This window comes from Mastigoproctus giganteus, chromosome 1 (genome assembly GCF_048544385.1).
Source record: "Mastigoproctus giganteus isolate SK-2022 chromosome 1, ASM4854438v1, whole genome shotgun sequence".
In the NCBI taxonomy this organism is placed as follows: domain Eukaryota; kingdom Metazoa; phylum Arthropoda; class Arachnida; order Uropygi; family Thelyphonidae; genus Mastigoproctus; species Mastigoproctus giganteus.
Window position 1 is genome coordinate 62,504,195 of NC_143575.1, and position 18,829 is coordinate 62,523,023.

At 36.8% G+C, this 18,829-nt stretch overlaps 1 protein-coding gene across 1 annotated transcript in view; it reads right to left on the reverse strand.

The window, feature by feature from the left end:
• LOC150090854 (uncharacterized) overlaps window positions 1-18,829 on the reverse strand; it is a 145,326-nt gene that overhangs the window by 32,434 nt on the left and 94,063 nt on the right. Inside the window, exons 3-5 of the mRNA XM_090375037.1 lie at window positions 13,034-15,679; window positions 12,176-12,415; window positions 10,061-10,184 (exon numbers count right to left, since the gene is read on the reverse strand). Of these exons, the coding sequence (XP_090231163.1) occupies window positions 10,061-10,184; window positions 12,176-12,415; window positions 13,034-15,646 (2,977 nt within the window). The 5' untranslated portion in view covers window positions 15,647-15,679. The remainder of the gene's footprint in view (window positions 1-10,060; window positions 10,185-12,175; window positions 12,416-13,033; window positions 15,680-18,829) is intronic.

Genomic DNA, 18,829 nt, shown 5'->3' on the forward strand with positions numbered 1-18,829 from the left:
TGTAGCAACTGAATAAACAACACCGTAAAGGCCGAGATACACTATTAACACTCCACATTTTCCTAAAGCACATTTCTGGGGGTTACTACCATAAAACAATAAAAACAATTTCCAGTTTTGTTTCTGCTAGTGGAATCTGTTATAAACTGGTAGTAAACTCGATCTAATTGCATTTGCGATTATATCGATAGCTAGAATTGTGTTGGTTTTTACGTTATTATAGTGAAATGTGTTTCCCCTTCGCTGATATAAAAAACATAAATACATTTTCAGAATCTTCTTCATTCCTATCGTGTTGCGTTCGGTTGGGGTGATTCCGCGTTCGACTGCCATTTCTTGTAAACACAAAGGCGAATCGTGCATAAGTGAATTCGGTTCGTGTTATATAAGATAACGTTCCCTTATTTATAAATCGTGTATGATCGAATTCGTGTAATGTAAACACGTGTTATACGAGGACCGACTGTACTTGGATCTTAGAAAGGCTTTTGATGCTGTTGCACATGGAAGACTGCTGCACAAATTGGAGCAGTGTGACATTGGAGGCAAATTGCTGCTGTGGATAAAGGGGTGGCTGAGGGGGAGAAGACAGAGAGTGGTAATCAATGGACACTGCTCGTCGTGGACTAATGTTATTAGTGGAGTCCCTCTGGGCTCACTGTTGGGTCCATTATTGTTTTCTGTATTCATAAATGATATTGATGATGGTATATCAAGCTTAATGTCGAAGTTTACAGACGATACAAAGGTAGGCAGGGTTGTCAAGGACACTACTGACACTATGCTGCTGCAACAGGATCTGGAAAGGTTGAGCAGATGGGCTGAGAGGTGGCAAATGAAGTTTAACATTGACAAATGTAAAGTACTACACATGGGAAACAGCAACCCCAGAGCAACGTATCAACTCTGTGGTACTACACTGACAGTGGTAGAGAATGAAAGGGACCTGGGTGGTTGTGCAGGCAGATATGAAGTTCTCTGAACAGTGCAGACGGGCTGCAAGAGTAGCTCGTGGTGTATTGTCAATGATATATAGGAATTTTTCTAGCAGGGATAAGGAGGTGATTATTCCCTTGTATAAGGCAATGGTCAGGCCACACCTAGAGTACTGTATACAGGTCTGGAGGCCTCATTTCAAGAAGGATGTAGAGCTGCTGGAACGAGTACAGAGAAGGGCAACAAGATTAGTGAATGGAACAAAGGGGGTGCTCTTACGAAGAAAGGCTTAAGTTTTGCAAATTACAGTGTCTGGAGACTAGGCACCAGCGAGGTGATCTGACAGAGGTGTATAAAGCCTTGAATGGTTTGAGCATGCTCAATGCCGATGGGATTCTTCCTCTCGCTCAGAATAATCACCTGAGAGGGCATAAATTCAAATTGAGGAAAGACAGATGTAGGATAGACGTGCAGAAATTTGCCTTTAGCCAGCGGGTGGTTGGTTGGTGGAACAGACTTCCATCCCTTGTCGTGGAAGTTGATAGCCTAAATAAGTTTAAGGCTCAGCTGGACAGGTATTTTGAACGAACAAAGGGGTAAAGTGGAAGTGGTTTTTTTTTTTTTTTTTTTGGCTGATGCTGCATAAGCTTGCTTTCTTGCATCAAATGCCTCTACTAATGCTAATGCTAAGTACAGGTCAATTCTGAAAAAAAGTCATGAGTTTTGGTTAAATTTGAAAGTGTCTGCAATTCTGCCCAGACACGATAGGGAGGGAGTATATGATGAGAGCCTTAATCAATTTGGCCCTAAAGAGATTGTGCAAGGCTCGTGGGTAGAATTTTTTTCAGCGTGGTCTCTGCTTGCTAACAGGAGAGACTGCTTCTACAGGGATGGGATACACTTAAATAGAAAGGGTATAAGAATATTTGCTTACGCTATCGAGGCAGTGTTAGGTGGGTCGGAAAACTGCTAATTTGGGGGATTAGTTGACTAAAAGATTAACGGTAGCTGAAGGCAGAAGCAAAAAAGTGATTCTTGCACTGCTTCTATTGTAATGAGCAGCAGCCTAGAGAGCAAGCTGCTGGGGATTTCAAGGGCTGCTGGGAGTCGTCATGGAACAAGTAAATATATGGGCTGTGTTAAGGTAACTAAGAGTAAGAACAAGTGCATGTTTACTTGCATGTACACTAATGCTAGAAGTATAGTAAATAAAATTGATGAATTTGAAGTGCTGATCAAGACATGAAAGGCAGATATTGTTGGGATATCAGAAACATGGTGTCACACAGATATAAGCAGTGCAGAATTGGAATTTGGGGAGTACAATATGTACAGAATGTCTTGTAAGGAAGGAAGGAGGAGTTATGCTGTTAGTTAAGAAACACAAAATCTAAGGAGGTGCATCCAAGTTGACACAGGTGGACAGTGCAATGTTGAGTCTGTTTGGCGTGACATAAACACTGGGAAAGAGAAAATGAGAGTAGGAGCGTGTTATAGGCCTAATGACTCTGATGTGAGTACAACGAACAATTGTGCAGAGAAATAGAGTGGGCCAGTAAATCAGAATGTCTTGTAATGGGGAATTTTAACTTTACAGATATTGACTGGAACTTGTGGATTGGTCACTCGCACGCTAGCAAGACTTTTGTGGAGATTTTTGGAGGATTGTTTTCTACAGTCACATGTTCGAGGGCAGGGGCAACTAGAGGGAGTAATACCCTTGATCTGATTATTAGCAGTGATGATGCATGCATTAGGAATTTGCAGATAAAGGAACCACTAGGTGACAGTGATCACAGTGTGCTGATGTGGGATTTACTTAAAGATGTAATTACGATCAAGGGTAAAGGGAAGTGTTTTTGTTTTTATAAAGGTGACTACAGAGGCCTCAGACAGTTTTTAAATTCTATAGTGTGATCAACTGATGATATTACCATCAGTTAATTCTAAATGGGAAGCCTTCAGGAACTTAATCTTGGAGGCTACTAGGCTTTTCATCAACTAAGAAATACTGTTCAAGGTTCAGGCCTAAATGGATGTCAGATGAATTAATGAGGCTCGTGGCAGAGAAGAAAAATGCATGGGATGCATATAAATTATTAGGTGGCACAGAAGCCTACAATAGATATAAGCTAGTCTATAATCAAGTCACAAAGGAGGTTAGGCAGCGAAGACAGATTCCGAGAAATCTTTGGCAAAGGACGCCAAAGGAAAACAGCAAAGAGTTCTTTACTTATGTAAACTCTAGAAGGGAGAAGATGAATCAGATTGGTCCACTTAACATAGATGGTTCGACTATTGATAATCCTGCTCAAGCAGCTCATAAACTGAATGAGTGTTTTGCATCTACATTTACACATGAGGAGTTATTCAAGGAGGAGAATGCCAGACGTTTATCAAACTCTAACAGGGAGCTAAGTGATTTTGTGATAACTGAGAGCAAAGTGGAGGAGAAATTGTTGAAGTTAAACATAAAAAAGGCATCTGGGACAGATGGAATCTATCCAGTTATAATGAAGGAAGCAGCATGGGAAGTAAGCAAACCCTTAGCCATAATTATGAGAGTATCCTTAGAGTCAGGGGATTCCCCATGGATTGGATTGGATGTGTGCAAATGTATCCCCAATTCACAAAGGACGACAAGAATAATTACAGATCTGTTAGTTTAACTTCTGTTCCGGGGAAAACAATGGAGTCACTGGTTAAAGAAGTGATACAGGATCACCTAGACAAGACAGCAGCAATAGTTCAGACAAAGCATGGGTTTGTTAACGGGAAGTCTTGTCTGACCAATTTGATTGGATACTATGATGTGGTCACAAAAGAACTGGATGCTAAAAATAATTTTTATATCATATACAGTCAATTCCAGTTATTTGGGACACTAGGTGGTTCAATAGGTGGTAGATGACTTTCATCAACCGGTGAAATACCACCACTTTGCTTATTGGAGGCTTGAAGTGGTGAAACCCATGTTTAGTCTCTAGAGCAAAGTTTCCGACATCCCCCTCCCCTCTCCCCATACTTCTCCTTCAACCCATGCACGGTACTAAGTACTATAGGTTTTGATACCTTTCGTGTTTGGGGTTCTCATAAAAAAAAAAAAAAAAAAAAAAAAAAAAAACACATCAGGACTAGTGCATTTTGGCCCTTATTAGGTGGGTGCCCCAATCATCCAATTATATGAAGTTTCACGTAAATAGTTAAAAATACAGTGGACCCCCACTTTACAATTAGTTCACTGTACAATAAAATCACGTTATGATGGACTCACCATAGTAGAGTACCGTTCACTATATGATGTGTAGTAAGCACCGGTCATGTGATTATGTTTGTGAATTGAATTTTAATTGTATTAAACAGTGATTGTAATTAGCAAAAATAGGAGGAATATTATCCACAGGCTATAAAAGTAAAGATATCATCATCATCATCATCAGCCATTTTTAATCCACTGCAGGATGAAGGCCTCTCCAGTAACTTTCCAGTTCCTTCTGTTTTGAGCACTGGCCATCCATTTACTACTCAAAAACTCATGAATTTCATCTATCCATCTCTGCCTTTGTCTTACAGGTTTTCTTCTAGCTCCTCTTGGGTACCATTCTGTTATTTTCTTAGTCCATCTGTCATCATGTCTTCGAGCTATGTGTCCTGCCCAAAACCATTTTAGTTCTTTAGTTTTGATAAGAATGTCCTTTACTTGAGTTTGCTGCCTAATCCATGTGTTTCTCTTCTTATCTAACAGTCTGATTCCCAATATAATTCGTTCCATTCTTCGCTGTTTAGTTCTTAGCTTCTCTTCCATTCTTTTGGTGAGTGCCCAAGTTTCACTTCCATAAGTCATGGTGGGGAGTATACATTGATTCATTATTTTATGTTTCAGACAAACTGGGACATTGCTCTTCAGTATGTGACTATATTTCCTGAATGCTATCCATCCAAAATTTATTCTTCTCTTGACTTCCAGCCATTTATCATTATTACAGCTAATAACTTGTCCCAGATAAGTATATGACTCCACCTTTTCAATTACTGCTCCTTCAATCATTATTTCCCTTTCTGTGGCATACTTGTTCATCCTTACTTTTGTTTTAGCCATATTCATCTTTAGTCCAAAATCCTTACTAACTGTGCATAACTGATTAAGATTTTCCTCTAATTCTTTGGGATCGTGGCTTATGACCACAATGTCATCTGCAAATCGTAAATGGTTTAGGTACTCTCCGTTCACATTGACTCCTTTCTGCGACCAGTCTAATCTTCTGAAAGCTTCCTCAAGTAAAGATATATTAAGCACAAATTTACCCTTTATTATCTTACCAATTAAAAAATTAAATGATACGTGAAAATCGGAAGAATATATGTGATAATCGGAATAATTAATATGTAGTGTAATATGTACATACTAACTAGTTGACATTTCTGTTCAGTGACATTTGTGGGTGGGAATTAAAATTTAAAACAGTAAAAAGATAAGCAATCAATAACAAAGAAGACAACACACAAATTGCAAGTTACACGATACGTGCAAGTGAGACGGAGTAACAATCATATAAAATTTTTTTTTATATGATTGAAGATTTCATCGAAGTGTAAACACACTTCACCATAATAACCCACAGAATTCCAGCTGTCGGTATTATCGCAAATTCAATAAGATCGAGTTCACTATCCATTTATGAAAGATTGCACTAACAGAAAAGCCCAATAAACAGCTGACTATTAATTGTTTTATGGTTGTGACCTCCAGAAATCTGACCGAACAATGTGGTATGGTCGGAGACAACTGTGGGGTAATCTCCAGTGCTGCGATCTCCTGCCCTGATTAAATGGCATGTTGTCCCAATTAACCGAAGTAAACCCTCGCTATTTCCTCGATTGAGTTCTGTTTTTTATGATTTGCCCCAAATAACCAGAATCCACTGTACTTGGATTTCAGGAAAGCTTTTGATACTGTTGCACATGGAAGACTGCTGTAAAAATTGGAGCGGTATGGCATTAAGGGCAAGTTACTGCAATGGATAAGGGATGGTTGAGTGGGAGACAGCAGAGTGGTAATAAATGGACATTGCTCTACATGGACTAATGTTATTAGCAGAGTCCTCCAGGGTTCGGTGCTGGGCCCATTGTTTTGTGTATTTATCAATGATATTGATGAAGGTATATCAAGCTTAATGTCCAAGTTTGCAGATGATACAAAGGTTAGCAGGATTGTTAATGACACTAAAGACAGTATGCTACTGCACAAGGATCTAGAAATGTTAGGCAGATGGGCTGAGAAGCGGCAACTGAAATTTAACATTGACAGATGCAAAGTACTGCATATGGGTAGCAGTAACTCAAGAGAAATGTACCAACTCTGTGGTACTACACTCAGCGAGGTGGAGAATGAAAAAGACCTGGGGGTAATTGTGCAGTCAGATATGAAGTTCTCTGAGCAGTGCAGATGGGCTGCCAGAGCAGGTCATGGAGTTTTGTCAATGATATATAGGAATTTTGCTAGCAGAGACAAGGAGGTGATTATCCCTTTGTATAAGGCAATGGTCAGGCCACACCTTGAGTACTGTATACAGGTCTGGAGGCCTCATTTTAGGAAGGATGTAAAGTTGCTAGAAATCAGTACAGAGAAGAGCAACAAGATTGGTGAGAGGAACAAAGGGGGTTCTCTTACCAGGAGAGGCCTAAATTGTGTAAGTTGCAGCATCTGGAGACTAGGCACCTGCGAGGTGATCGGATTGAGGTGTACAAGGCCTTGAACGGTTTGAGCAGGCTCAGTGCTGATGGGATACTTCCACTTGTTGAGATTAAGATCCTGAGGAGGCATAGATTCAAATTGAGGAAAGACAGTTGTAGAATAGGTGTGCAGAAGTTTGCCTTTAGCCAGTGGGTAGTTGATTGCTGGAACAGACTTCCATGTGTTGTGGAAGATGTTGATAGCTTAAATAAACTTAAGGCTGAACTAGACAAACATTTGGAGTGACTGGATTGGTGAAATGGAAAGTTTTTTTTTTTTTTTTAGCTGATGCTGTATTAGCTTGCTTTCTTGCATCATATGCTTCAACTAATGCTAACTGCATGAGACTGTAGTGGGTGTCCTCAAGTATCCTGGATCAGCTGCACAGAAGGGTAGCCAGGAGTTCAACAATGGTGAAAGATACTGGCAAATGATGCATTTCACTGCATACCACAAATGTTCACTGGGATTGACATCAGGGGAAATTTGGTGGCCAGCCAGAGGAATACACAAAATGCTTGGACATGATTCTCGAACCACTCCTGTACCTATATGGATCTTGTGACATGGGACATTTTCTTGTTGAAAGAGTACAATCTCGATACATGTTCACAAAGTAGGGAAAAATGTGGTCCTAAACAATGCCGAGGTAGGATCTGGTGGTGAGGGTATGTTCAATAGGAATGATGGGACCCAGTAATGTCCATGAAAACATTCCCCAAATCATGATATCACAACTGCTGGCCTGTTTTCATCCAACTGTGCAGTCTGTTTGCAACTATTCACTTTCTCGCCTTCGAACAAACACCTGCTCATCAGCGTGATGAGTTGGAACCTTGAGTCGTCAGACTAAGCAACCTTTTTTCCAGTTCTACAATGTCCAGGAACAGTGCTCCTGTGCCCACTGCAAGTGGAGGGATTAGTAACAGTGGGTTAACATAGGCACACGAACAGGTCGCTCACTCCATAGGCCTACCCACAAGAGCACCTGCTGGATGGTGTGCTCAGAAACATTTCTCTGCATGCCCTGGTTTTTGTCTGCTATTAACTGAGAGATCATGAGCCATCTGTTGTCAAGGACAGCTTGTTTGAACGGCCATTCACCTCCACTGTCACCCAATCATGGCCTCTCTGTCACAGTAATGATTGTGTATCCCTCTTTGGACTATTCCCGCCACACACCCTTACTACAGCAGTCCTTGAAAAGCCAACACTGTTTGTGGTTGCTGAGATGCTGGCCTTGCCATCCTGGTGCCCCAAATCAGTCCCAATCCAAATTCACAAAGGGGGATCAAAGTGATATGAATAATTACAGCCCTGTTAGCTTAACCTCTGTTCCAGGGAAAATAATGGAATCACTATTAAAGAAGTAATGCAGTTCTACTGCAGTCGCAGCATGGATTTGTTAAGGGGCAATCTTGTCTGACCAATCTGATTGGATACTATGATGCAGTAACAAAGAAAGTGGATGCAAAAAATAATTTTGGTATTATATACTTGGATTTCAGGAAAGCTTTTGATACTGTTGCACATAAAAGACAGTGTGATTTAAGGCACATTACTGCTCTAGATAAAGGGATGAGTGAGTGGAGAAGACAGAGAGTGGTTATTAACTGACACTGCTCTTTGTGGACTGATGTCATTAGTGAAGTACTGTAGGGTCCAGTGCTGGGTGCATTGTTGTTTTCTATATTTATTAATGATACTGACGAAGGTATATCAGGCTTAATGTCCAAATCTGCAGATGATACAAAGGTTGTAGGGTAATTAATGACAGTAATCAGGGTAAGCTGCTGCAACAAGATCTAAACAAAGTGAGCCAATGGGCTGAGAAATGGTAGTTGAAGTTTAACACTGACAAATGCAACGCACTGCATATGGGTAGCAGTAATCCCAGATTAACATACCAAACTGTATGATACTACAATCAGGGCAGTAGAAAATGAAAAGACCTGGAGGTAATTGTGCAGTCAGATATGAAGTTCTCTGAGTAGTGCACTAGGCTGCCAGGGCAGCTTATGGGGTTTTGTCATTGATATACAGGTACTTTGTTAGCAGGGATAAGAAGGTGATTATCCCATTGCATAAGGCAATCGTTAGGCCACATCTTGAGTACTGCATACAGGTCTGGAGGCCTGGATTTTAGGAAGGACGTAGATCTGCTGGAATTGGTGCATAGAAGGGCAACAAAATTAGTAAAGCAAACAAAAGAGTGGTCTTACCAAGAAAGGCTTCAGTTCTACAAATTGTAGCATCCGGAGACTAGGCATCTGTGAGGTGTTTAACACTTTGAATGGATTTAGCAAGTTCAGTGGTGACCGCATTTTTCCTCTTGCTCAGACTACACATGTGAGGTGGCATAAATTAAAACCAAGGAAGGATGGTTGCAGGATAGATGTATGGAAGTTTGTCTTCACCTAGTAGGTGGTCAGTTGTTGGAACAAAAATTTTCATCTGTTGTTGTGGTGGTGGTGGGTAGTTTGAATAAATTCAAGGAAATGTTTGTTATTGTGTTTGTTATTTGGTTTTTTTAGGAGCATTAGCAACTAAGGCCATATTGCTCCGGGATATGCGGTGGTCATTCCTTGACCTTTCCGCATACTCCGTATTTGGTGGTGACGGGCTCGAACCCCGGTCTAATCAAGAAGCATGTGCTACGCACTGCTGCTCCTTCCCACCTGGCTACGGAGGCGCCCCTCATTCAAGGAAATAAACCAGAAAATTATTGGAGGGAATGGGCAGGTGATGTGAGAAGTTTTTTTTTTTTTTGGTTGATGCTTTATGAGCTCGCTTTCTTGCATCATTTGCCATTATTAATATTAACTCTGCCAGGCTCTTCTCCATGATGTCACTATATAAGCTGTGCCAGTTGATGATGTCACCCCTAGGTGCTGTGGGATGCGTTCACTCATGGACACACAGGATGTTCAGGATGTTTTGGCCCATGAGTGTATATGCCTTCAAAGAAAAGATCACTTCATATACTCCTCTTATCACCTGATAAGTTTAGCCATGTCAGGCATTCAAAATCAAACTTAATTTATGGAGTCATAACTGCGATTTAAAAGTTATATGAACTTCAAAACACTTTCAGCATGCAAAGTAATTGATTGAGAAAAAATAAGCTTCTATGGTTTATATTTTAAAAGAATTTAAGTAGATTTCAGAAAAATAATCTTTAGATTTTTATATATATTTTTTGCTGTTTTCTGTATACACTGAATTTTCAATTGCCTGTAATTGAAGTGTACTGATTTACAATGTGATTTTCAATTGAAAGTAATGTTCACTCAAGGTTAACTTAATAAATTTTCACAAGATATATGTTCAATTTCATATAGAAGCTTATTTTCTATTATTCAATTTAATAACTAATTTAAAAGTACATACCTAAATTTGCATAATCACTATTATGAACTGATTTAGGCTCTCGTTGAGGTAGATCTGGTTTAGGCTGAAGATGACTTTGTTTGGACACAGGGCTACTTCCTGAGTTTCCTTTACCATTTGGAATCTGCAACATTATTAAAGTAATAATTTCAATTTCAGACATTCTGAACATATCGGAAACAGCACAGAGAACACATTGATTTGACTGGCACTGGCTATCTCAATGCCTATCAAATTAGCATACTCTTATTTTTAAGAACTCCTTATAGCTATCAAAATTTCCCTTTAACAGTATAGTAGCTTAGCTACTTGTTACCTCCTTGGAAAGTTCTGAGCTAATTCTGTTGTTAATTTGAATTTCTAAAGATTTATTTTTGACTCAGGTTTGGGTATCAGTCTCATACAGAGACGTACAGTTCCCATGCCAAATCAGATTGCAACTGAATTTCAAACAAAATACAAATTCAACATTTTACTTTGACTTGAATGAACTTTATTTGTGCAGGTACCAGATGAAACTAGAGGAAAAGCATAGGTACACATCCTCCCATTATATGTATGAGAAAATTGTTCCCGATTTATGAACAGCTTTATGAAAATAAAGAGCAAAAATTAAAGGATTATAAGTTATTTATGCCAGGATTAACATCTGATAAATTTGGTTTGGCAGAGAAAGGCACTCAAACACTAGTAAAACTGGAAATATGTGATATTGTTAACTGTTCTTGCTATTTACTAACTGGAACTATTCATTATGTCCACATTTCCCTCAAATCATTTCATGTGTAATTTTACTAATTGGTATGCTTATTCAATAATGACATCTGATTTTATTTTATGTAGACCTTGATACCTTCTATTAACATACATATTAGCAAAACACAGTGAATTTTATCAGCCAAATAAGAATTAACACCACTATCAATCAGCAAAGAACCAGTCTGGTTCTCCTTGTCAACCACACAAAAAATTTTGACCAGTGGCATCCTATCTGTTTGGTTTGTTGGTAAAAAAATTTTTCTGTGCTCTTCACACATTTCTTGATTGAAGGTTTATTGCTTCTACTGTATTTCACGCCTGATTTTGACCTATGTCTCAAGGGGTACCTCACATTTAAAAATTAAAGACTTTTAAATTTCTTTGAGATTAATTTTTATTCCCATGGGTGCAGAGTATTTATTCACTTTGGCTGTTGATCAAAATCTGGCTTCCTGTGTCTGGGGAAATACAATCAAGAAATGATTTTCTGCATTCCTGTAACCCACAATCAAAAATTTTGTAGCATAATAAAGTTGCCAAAGTGACTTTTTTGGCAATTCAGAGCCTTAATAATGTGAGCAGTTTTATTATTTAATTAATTAAAAAAATACTACTCACTTTTCAAGTTTACATGATGTACAATTTTCCTGGATGGCAATAGCTGTCAGTTATGATTTGGAGAAATGAGAGACATGAATTGTGGAATTTATCATTAAGGAACTGCCAAATCACAGTGTGAGTTTGGCTGCCATCGGGAAACATGCTACTTTGGTAAGATGAGGCAAAGTTTTTTGTGGGTGCACACAACTGACAATTAATGGTTACAATGAGTCATGGATTTAGCAAGCATTTTTCAGCAGTTTGTTAGGGAGGCACTTCAAATGACTAAAAGGAGTTATACAAATGATGCTATTTATAGTCAATAAGGAGATTTTACAGCTTGAATACACCTTATAGGTACTAAGTAATATTCTTTGGATGAAATTTGCATCAAAATTACACTGAATTCAAAACAATAAAAATGTTTTATCAAGAAGTTTTTACACTGGTAATGAGTTATAAATTATTCAGTGTTCATCCAAGAAATTGATCACTGGTAAATTCCTTGGAGTTCATCCAGGAAATTTTGATAAAATGAAGAATTAAAAAAAGAAAGAACAAAAATCTAAAAAAAAAAAAATTGGAAGGGTCTAGGTGCATTTTGGTGCCACTAAAGATCAGTAACTTACTGAAAAACATCAGACAAACACTCCAATTTCCTCAGGAAATACTGGTCACTTCAAAACTAATATATACATATAAATTATTGTAAACACTTAACAAGGTGTTATGCAAAAAAAAAATATATATAAATACCTTTGGAGGAGGTGGCCTAGCTGGAGAATTTTTGTTGATTCCATTAACTGACTTTGTAATATTCTGACTGACTGGCAACAAGGACCGAGAACGAGGCGGTGGAGGTGGCTTTGGCGGTCTTGGAGGATGCAACGTAGATTTAATGTTTCCAGAGGAGGAGAAAGATGGCAGGGAAACTGGTGAATGAGGTGATGAAGCTAAACAGTTATCTTCATTTCTTTGTTGAATTTTTTCTGGCACCTTGATAAAAGAGGAAAAAATTGTGATGATGCTGGTGGTAAGGATACTTTAATGCAGGAAGCAAAACTTAACAGATTTCAGGTGCATTACTGCATTAGGTACACGATTGCGGGGAACTTTTAAGGGAACAGTAAGTTTCCAGTGATCAACTACCTAACACAGTATTGTGTCTCAAATCTGTCAAAAAAAAAAACGAACTTTATAAATATTTAAACAGTGAAATTAATGTAAGGAATTTTTAAGAAGTTTTAGAGTTCACCATTTTAGTAATGTGGATATTTTACTTCTCCAATTAACTAATATACCATAACTTTGAATATTTTACTTGAAAAAGAAACATATGCAGGTAAAAATCATTTATCCTTTAAACTTATATAAATTTATGTAACCAAAATGCTGCAAACATTTTCCTACATAATCAAAGAATATCATTATGAGTATATCATATCACAAATATTTCTAGTAATACAGTTTGATGGCGAATGGTGATCTTAAGCAAATATTTTTTTCTAAAAAAAAAATAAACAGATTATGTGCAGCTTAAAATATACTTTAAACATAAAACAGTGTAATGAAGGCTACTGCTGTACAACACTGACAATAAAGAAGATAAATTACCTTATTTTTTGTAGAGTCAAATCCACTTGATATAGTTGTAGAATAAATTTCTGCTTCAACAACTGGTGAAACTTGAGGTAGTTTTTCATTTCCTTCATTTATTTCTGTGGCGGTAATTATTTGTTCATCTGTGGCAGTGCCAACTGCAGTCAAATCACATAGCTTATTTTCTTGAGAAGGTCCTGTATTTGTTGGTTTGCAGTGGTCCACAGAAGTACTGTTATTTACACTTGTTGCATTATTTTCATTCAACAGGTCCATAGGGTGAATTATTTGAAGCCTTAGTTTAGATATATCATACTCGTTTTGCTTCCATGCTTTGGGATTGACAGCAAGTGGTGTGAGATGTTCTCCATTATTAAAGCTATTTTCCTTATTTCTTTTTAAAAGTTTCTTTAAAGAAAATCTTCCTTTCTTTTTGTAGGCTGCATCATTCCATAAATCTGAGAGACTTGTAAATCTGGAATGTGTAGAAGATGGAATGCCACTTGCTTTTCCTGTAAAACTACTACTCTTGTGGTCACTAATAAGAGGAAGAGACTGATAAGATGGATTCTCTTTATCACGTATATTTAATTTATCAACTGGTGACGTACATGTGGAGGAGCACATTCTAATATTTGGTAAGTTTTCTTCTGTTTCTGAAATGCACAAATTACTTTTTGAAAGCTTTGAACTGTCTCTTCTAGCTTGTTCCAATTCTAAAGCCAGTGCTGCTAATTTTGATTCCCTGGTCATTTTGTTTTCATAACCCTGTTCAGTATCAAAAGAGTCTTTATAATTTGGAGATCTGGTATAAATTTCATTTTCAGCATAATAACTTGAAGAGTTATTCTGCATAACAAGTGCATCAGGAAGGGATGTTTGTGAAATCTCTTCCTTAACAGGGGATGTAACTGCATAATGAACTGATGATTTCTCATCTTTCTTCTCATCACAGAAGCTAAAAGGCCTAGAGGTAATAAGATCCTGTTTCTTTAAGTGACTGGCATCAGAAGAAACTTCTGAACTAAGATTGTTTGTTTTGCTGCTTTCATTTTCGGTGTTTATTTGATGTTCAGCACCTGAAATTGAATTTAAAGTGTCATTTGTTTTTGTATGTGAAGCTTTTTCAGGAGTATCGCCATAATCATCATCCTTACATAAATATTGTGAGATAGGAATCTGAGAATCAGAATCATCCGAAATTGTAAAGAAATCTGTTGAAGATGAAGATATATTTTCATTATCAAACTCATCAGAAAGGGAATAAATTGGATTTGTTTGGGCATTTATGATTCCATATTCTCTTTCTTTTTGTAGAAAAGTGCAGTCATTTGCTGCTTCTGACAAACTGCAGTGCTGTTTGGATGTCACTGTTTGAACAAAATTATTTGTTTCACTTTCAGGATTAGAATCAGAATCCATTGAATATTCTTCTGGGGTAGGCTTTGATGAAATATCAGAATCAGAGCTACCTTCAGAAACTGAATCTGTGTGCATAACATGACCATTATGAATTTCAGGAAAGGAAGATACAGGAACTTCTCTTTTTTCTGTACCATTAGTCACTTCATTATGCTGAATGTTTTTGTATGGTTGGTTTACTGTTAAGGGTGAAATTTTACCCGAACTACACAGGGGATCTGTATTACCCCGATATTCATATTTATTAGCTGATAAGGTATTTATTCCTGCAGTTTTAAGTTTTTTTAAATTTTCATTTTCTTTAGTAATTCGAGTACTTTCATTCCCAAGTGGTTGCAGATACAGTATAGAAGAATGTATAAAGCCATAATGATTCCTTGGTAAATAGTGATTCTCAGTCTTGTTGTTATCTTGGAGCCCATATTTATACCTTCTTTGACTATCAGATTTATAACTGGAAGTATTTTCATATGATGGTATGTAGCTTGATTTGTTAGCTTCATTTCTTTTTTTCTCGTGTGAATGTTTTAATAAATTATCATTTATGGAATTAAAGTCTGTATTTTCTTTTGTAATTTTTGTAATTGCATGATCCTCTTCTGTTATATCTAGACTTTCAATATTTACAGAATCATGGTCAGATCCTAATTCCCATGATTCTTCATCTGAGACATAATCATTTCCACCATATCCTATTATTTCTGGTTTTTCTTCAGTAAAGCCAACACTACTTTTATGTACTGCTGCAGTTCTACCTGAATGATGTGTTTTTAATATACCTTTATGGACATCTTGAGATGTAGATTCTCTTATTTTGTACCCATTTATATAATTTTCATTTCTGACATACTGAGATCCACGAGATAAACTCCCAGATTTTTCTATGCCATTATTTGTACAGCTGTATGTCTTTGCTTTAAAGCTATTTTCAAGTTTTAATGAGGGAGTCTTTGTATTTTTTGTGCTGAATAGGGGTTTCCATGGGATATGATTCATCATGTTCCTTGTGTGATATAATGAAGATGTTTGTGGAACATATCTATTGCTTTTTTCATTATGTAGAAAATCCATTTCTCTGCTGTTGATATATGGAGATGAATATTTTGCATGTCCAGATGATTCATGGTCTGTTATAGGCTTAAAGCAATTTGAGCATAAATCTTTTCTCCATGCATTTTGAACAAAGTTTTGACAGATGACTGACATCTTTTTTTTTTATCATTTAGTTAGGGATGCATGCTGCAAAAAGAATAATTGAAGCATTAGTTTTCAGATCTGTGTGCATGATTTCAAGATAAATTATATAATAAAAATATTAATATTCTAATCATACAAAGGCTAAGTCTGATTGGAGCTATCTCATTGGTGATTTTAAATAAAACAGGGTGGGAAAGTGCATGTAATTTCCAGAGGAGGCAGGCTTTATTATTGTATACAGTCTGTGAACTGTATATACAATAGATCTTTAGTTATATAGCCATAAGATATTTAACTTCCTAGATTTTCCACTGATTAGTCATGAGAGCTAACCAAGTTGTAGTGTCATAAAGCATATCTAGTATTTCTGGCTTTAGACACATCCATATTTTTATGTATTTTGTTGTAAAACAAAGTACTTATATATTTTTTAATTACTGCATATGGATTTTGGCATGTGGTAAGCTGATGTGATCAAAACTGCACAACAAATTGAAGGCAAAATATAGGACTGTGCACACTGGCTATGAGCATCAAAAGGATTCCTTAATAATATGTTTTATGATTATGCAGCCTTAACTAGCAAAGTTAATATGTTAGCACTGTCGGTACACTAGGATTAGAGGAATTCATAAATTATATAATGCAGAAGAGGAAGGGGAGCAGGTAGAATATTATGATGTGTTATAGGTGGAATAGAAGTCATACAAATGTTATGTAACAGGCTTTTTCATAAAAAATAATGATGCAACTTCATTCCGAGTATATCATTATGAGGAGGGGGTGTTTAAAAGCTATTGTTACAGGAGGATAGATATTCAAAAAGTTAAAAAAAATTGCATTAATTATAATTACTTGTGAATAGCTCCTTAACAATTAATGAATAGCAAAAGTTCACTAACAGCACCTTACAATACTATGGAAAATCATTCTGTAACTCTCTTCATACTGGTTGATAGTTTGAGAGTCATTATCTGTGACCAAGTGGTAGACTGAATATCTGCCAAAATTCACTATTCGCCTAATCTAACATTTTTCCCCTTAAGAGGTGGATATTCAAGGACCTAATATATTTATAAGTAGTGCAGAAAACATTTTAAGAAAACATATAATAAGCCTTTTTTTGTTATTTATCTATAGATAAGCTAACTGTGGCAATATGCAGTATATTGCCACAGTTAGGGGTGGTTGTGCAGGCAGATATGAAGTTCTCTGAGCAGTGCAGATGGGCTGCAAGAGTAGCTCATGGTGTATTGGCAATGATATATAGGAATTTTTCTAGCAGGGATAAGGAGGTGATTATTCCCTTGTATAAGGCAATGGTCAGGCCACTAGAGTACTGTATACAGGCCTGGAGGCCTCATTTCAAGAAGGATGTAGAGCTGCTGGAACGAGTACAGAGAAGAGCAACAAGATTAGTGAATGGAACAAAGGGGGTGCTCTTACGAAGAAAGGCTTAAGTTTTGCGAATTACAGTGTCTGGAGACTAGGCACCAGCGAGGTGATCTGATAGAGGTGTACAAAGCCTTGAATGGTTTGAGCATGCTCAATGGTGATGGGATTCTTCCTCTTGCTCAGAATAATCACCTGAGAGGGCATAAGTTCAAATTGAGGAAAGACAGATGTAGGATAGATGTGCGGAAATTTGCCTTTAGCCAGCGGGTGGTTGGTAGGTGGAACAGACTTCCACCCCTTGTCGTGGAAGTTGATAGCCTAAATAAGTTTAAGGCTCAGCTGGACAGGTATTTCGAACGAACAGAGGGGTGAAGTGGAAGTGGTTATTTTTTATTTATTTTTTTTACTTTATTTTTTTTTTTGGCTGATGCTGCATAAGCTTGCTTTCTTGCATCAAATGCCTCTACTAATGCTAAGGCTAATGCTAACGCTAATATGTACTGAGAGCCACAACTTGGTCTTCCAGCAACCAAAACAACATAAAAATTTTGTCTCCTAGCATTCCCATAAATGAACATTATAAATTAATAATAAACAAATAAATAATGATACTCCCATATGTTTGTTGTGCTCACTCATTTTTCAGTATTTTAAAGTTAAAAATGTAACAATAAATAAATATATATAGTTACTTTTAAATCCTGAATTTAGCACCCTTGTTTTGATGTACCTTGGGGTAAATTTCCCTCCTGCCCTGCCTAAGTTACAGCTTAGGTACTGTAACCTTTCTGATTATTGATGGAAAAAGGTTAACCCCACATATATATATATTAAAGATTCAAAGGAAAAAAAAAGAAAGAAAAAAAAAAAGAAAGAAAAAAAAAAAAAAAGAATAATGCTCCTTTTGCTTTTGTGATTCATATGTAGAAAATAGAAAGGTAAACAAAATTATGTCTGGGAAGATTACCACATGAAATAACAGTGGACAATTAGTCATTCAACTAATTGTCAACTACAGTCTTTGGCTTCCTGCCATGATGGACATAATGTACCTTTTCACTCGTTGATGTACACTGTGGTGTATTCAATAAAGATTTAATTACTTCATCAGGGGATAATTAATACTATTACAGCACTGATTATCTCGTAATGAACCACTACTCATGTAAGATCACCTTGCTGGACAGATTGAATATAATGGATATTCCAATGTATTCAGTTCAAAAACAGTGCTTTTTTTGTTCAGTGCAATTCAGTGGCTAATTACTGCTTTGTGAAACCTAAAAAAACATAACTGTTAAGTGCTTTCTACATGCCAGTTCTTGAGAAGTTTACAGAAATTCCAATTATGAAAGTACCGATACAGGCATGTCCATTGACATGTCTATATGAAAATGATAGAGAATGTACTACTCACAAATATGAAGAGCAAGAAGATTTCCCACATTTTAAAAGCCTTTAGAGATTGCAAATGCCAGTTTGTGATGATGTGAATTATCACTGTAACATAATCATGAAAAAAAATTAATGGATCTATATAATAATAGTGAAAAGAGTGGTTAATAGTTCAAATGCAATGCAACAAACAGGTTGTACAAAAGAAAAATAATCTAATTTATACCAATTTATTTCACTACCAAATGGCAATTTGGTACTGAATTTTCACTTGTTTCTAAGTGAAAATGGCAATTTTCACTTAGAAACAAGGCAATTTACAGGTGTTTGTGTATCATGTGTTCAGAAAGAGTATTAACAGGCTTCTTTTTTCTACCCTGCAAAGTTTGCAGGATGAAAAAG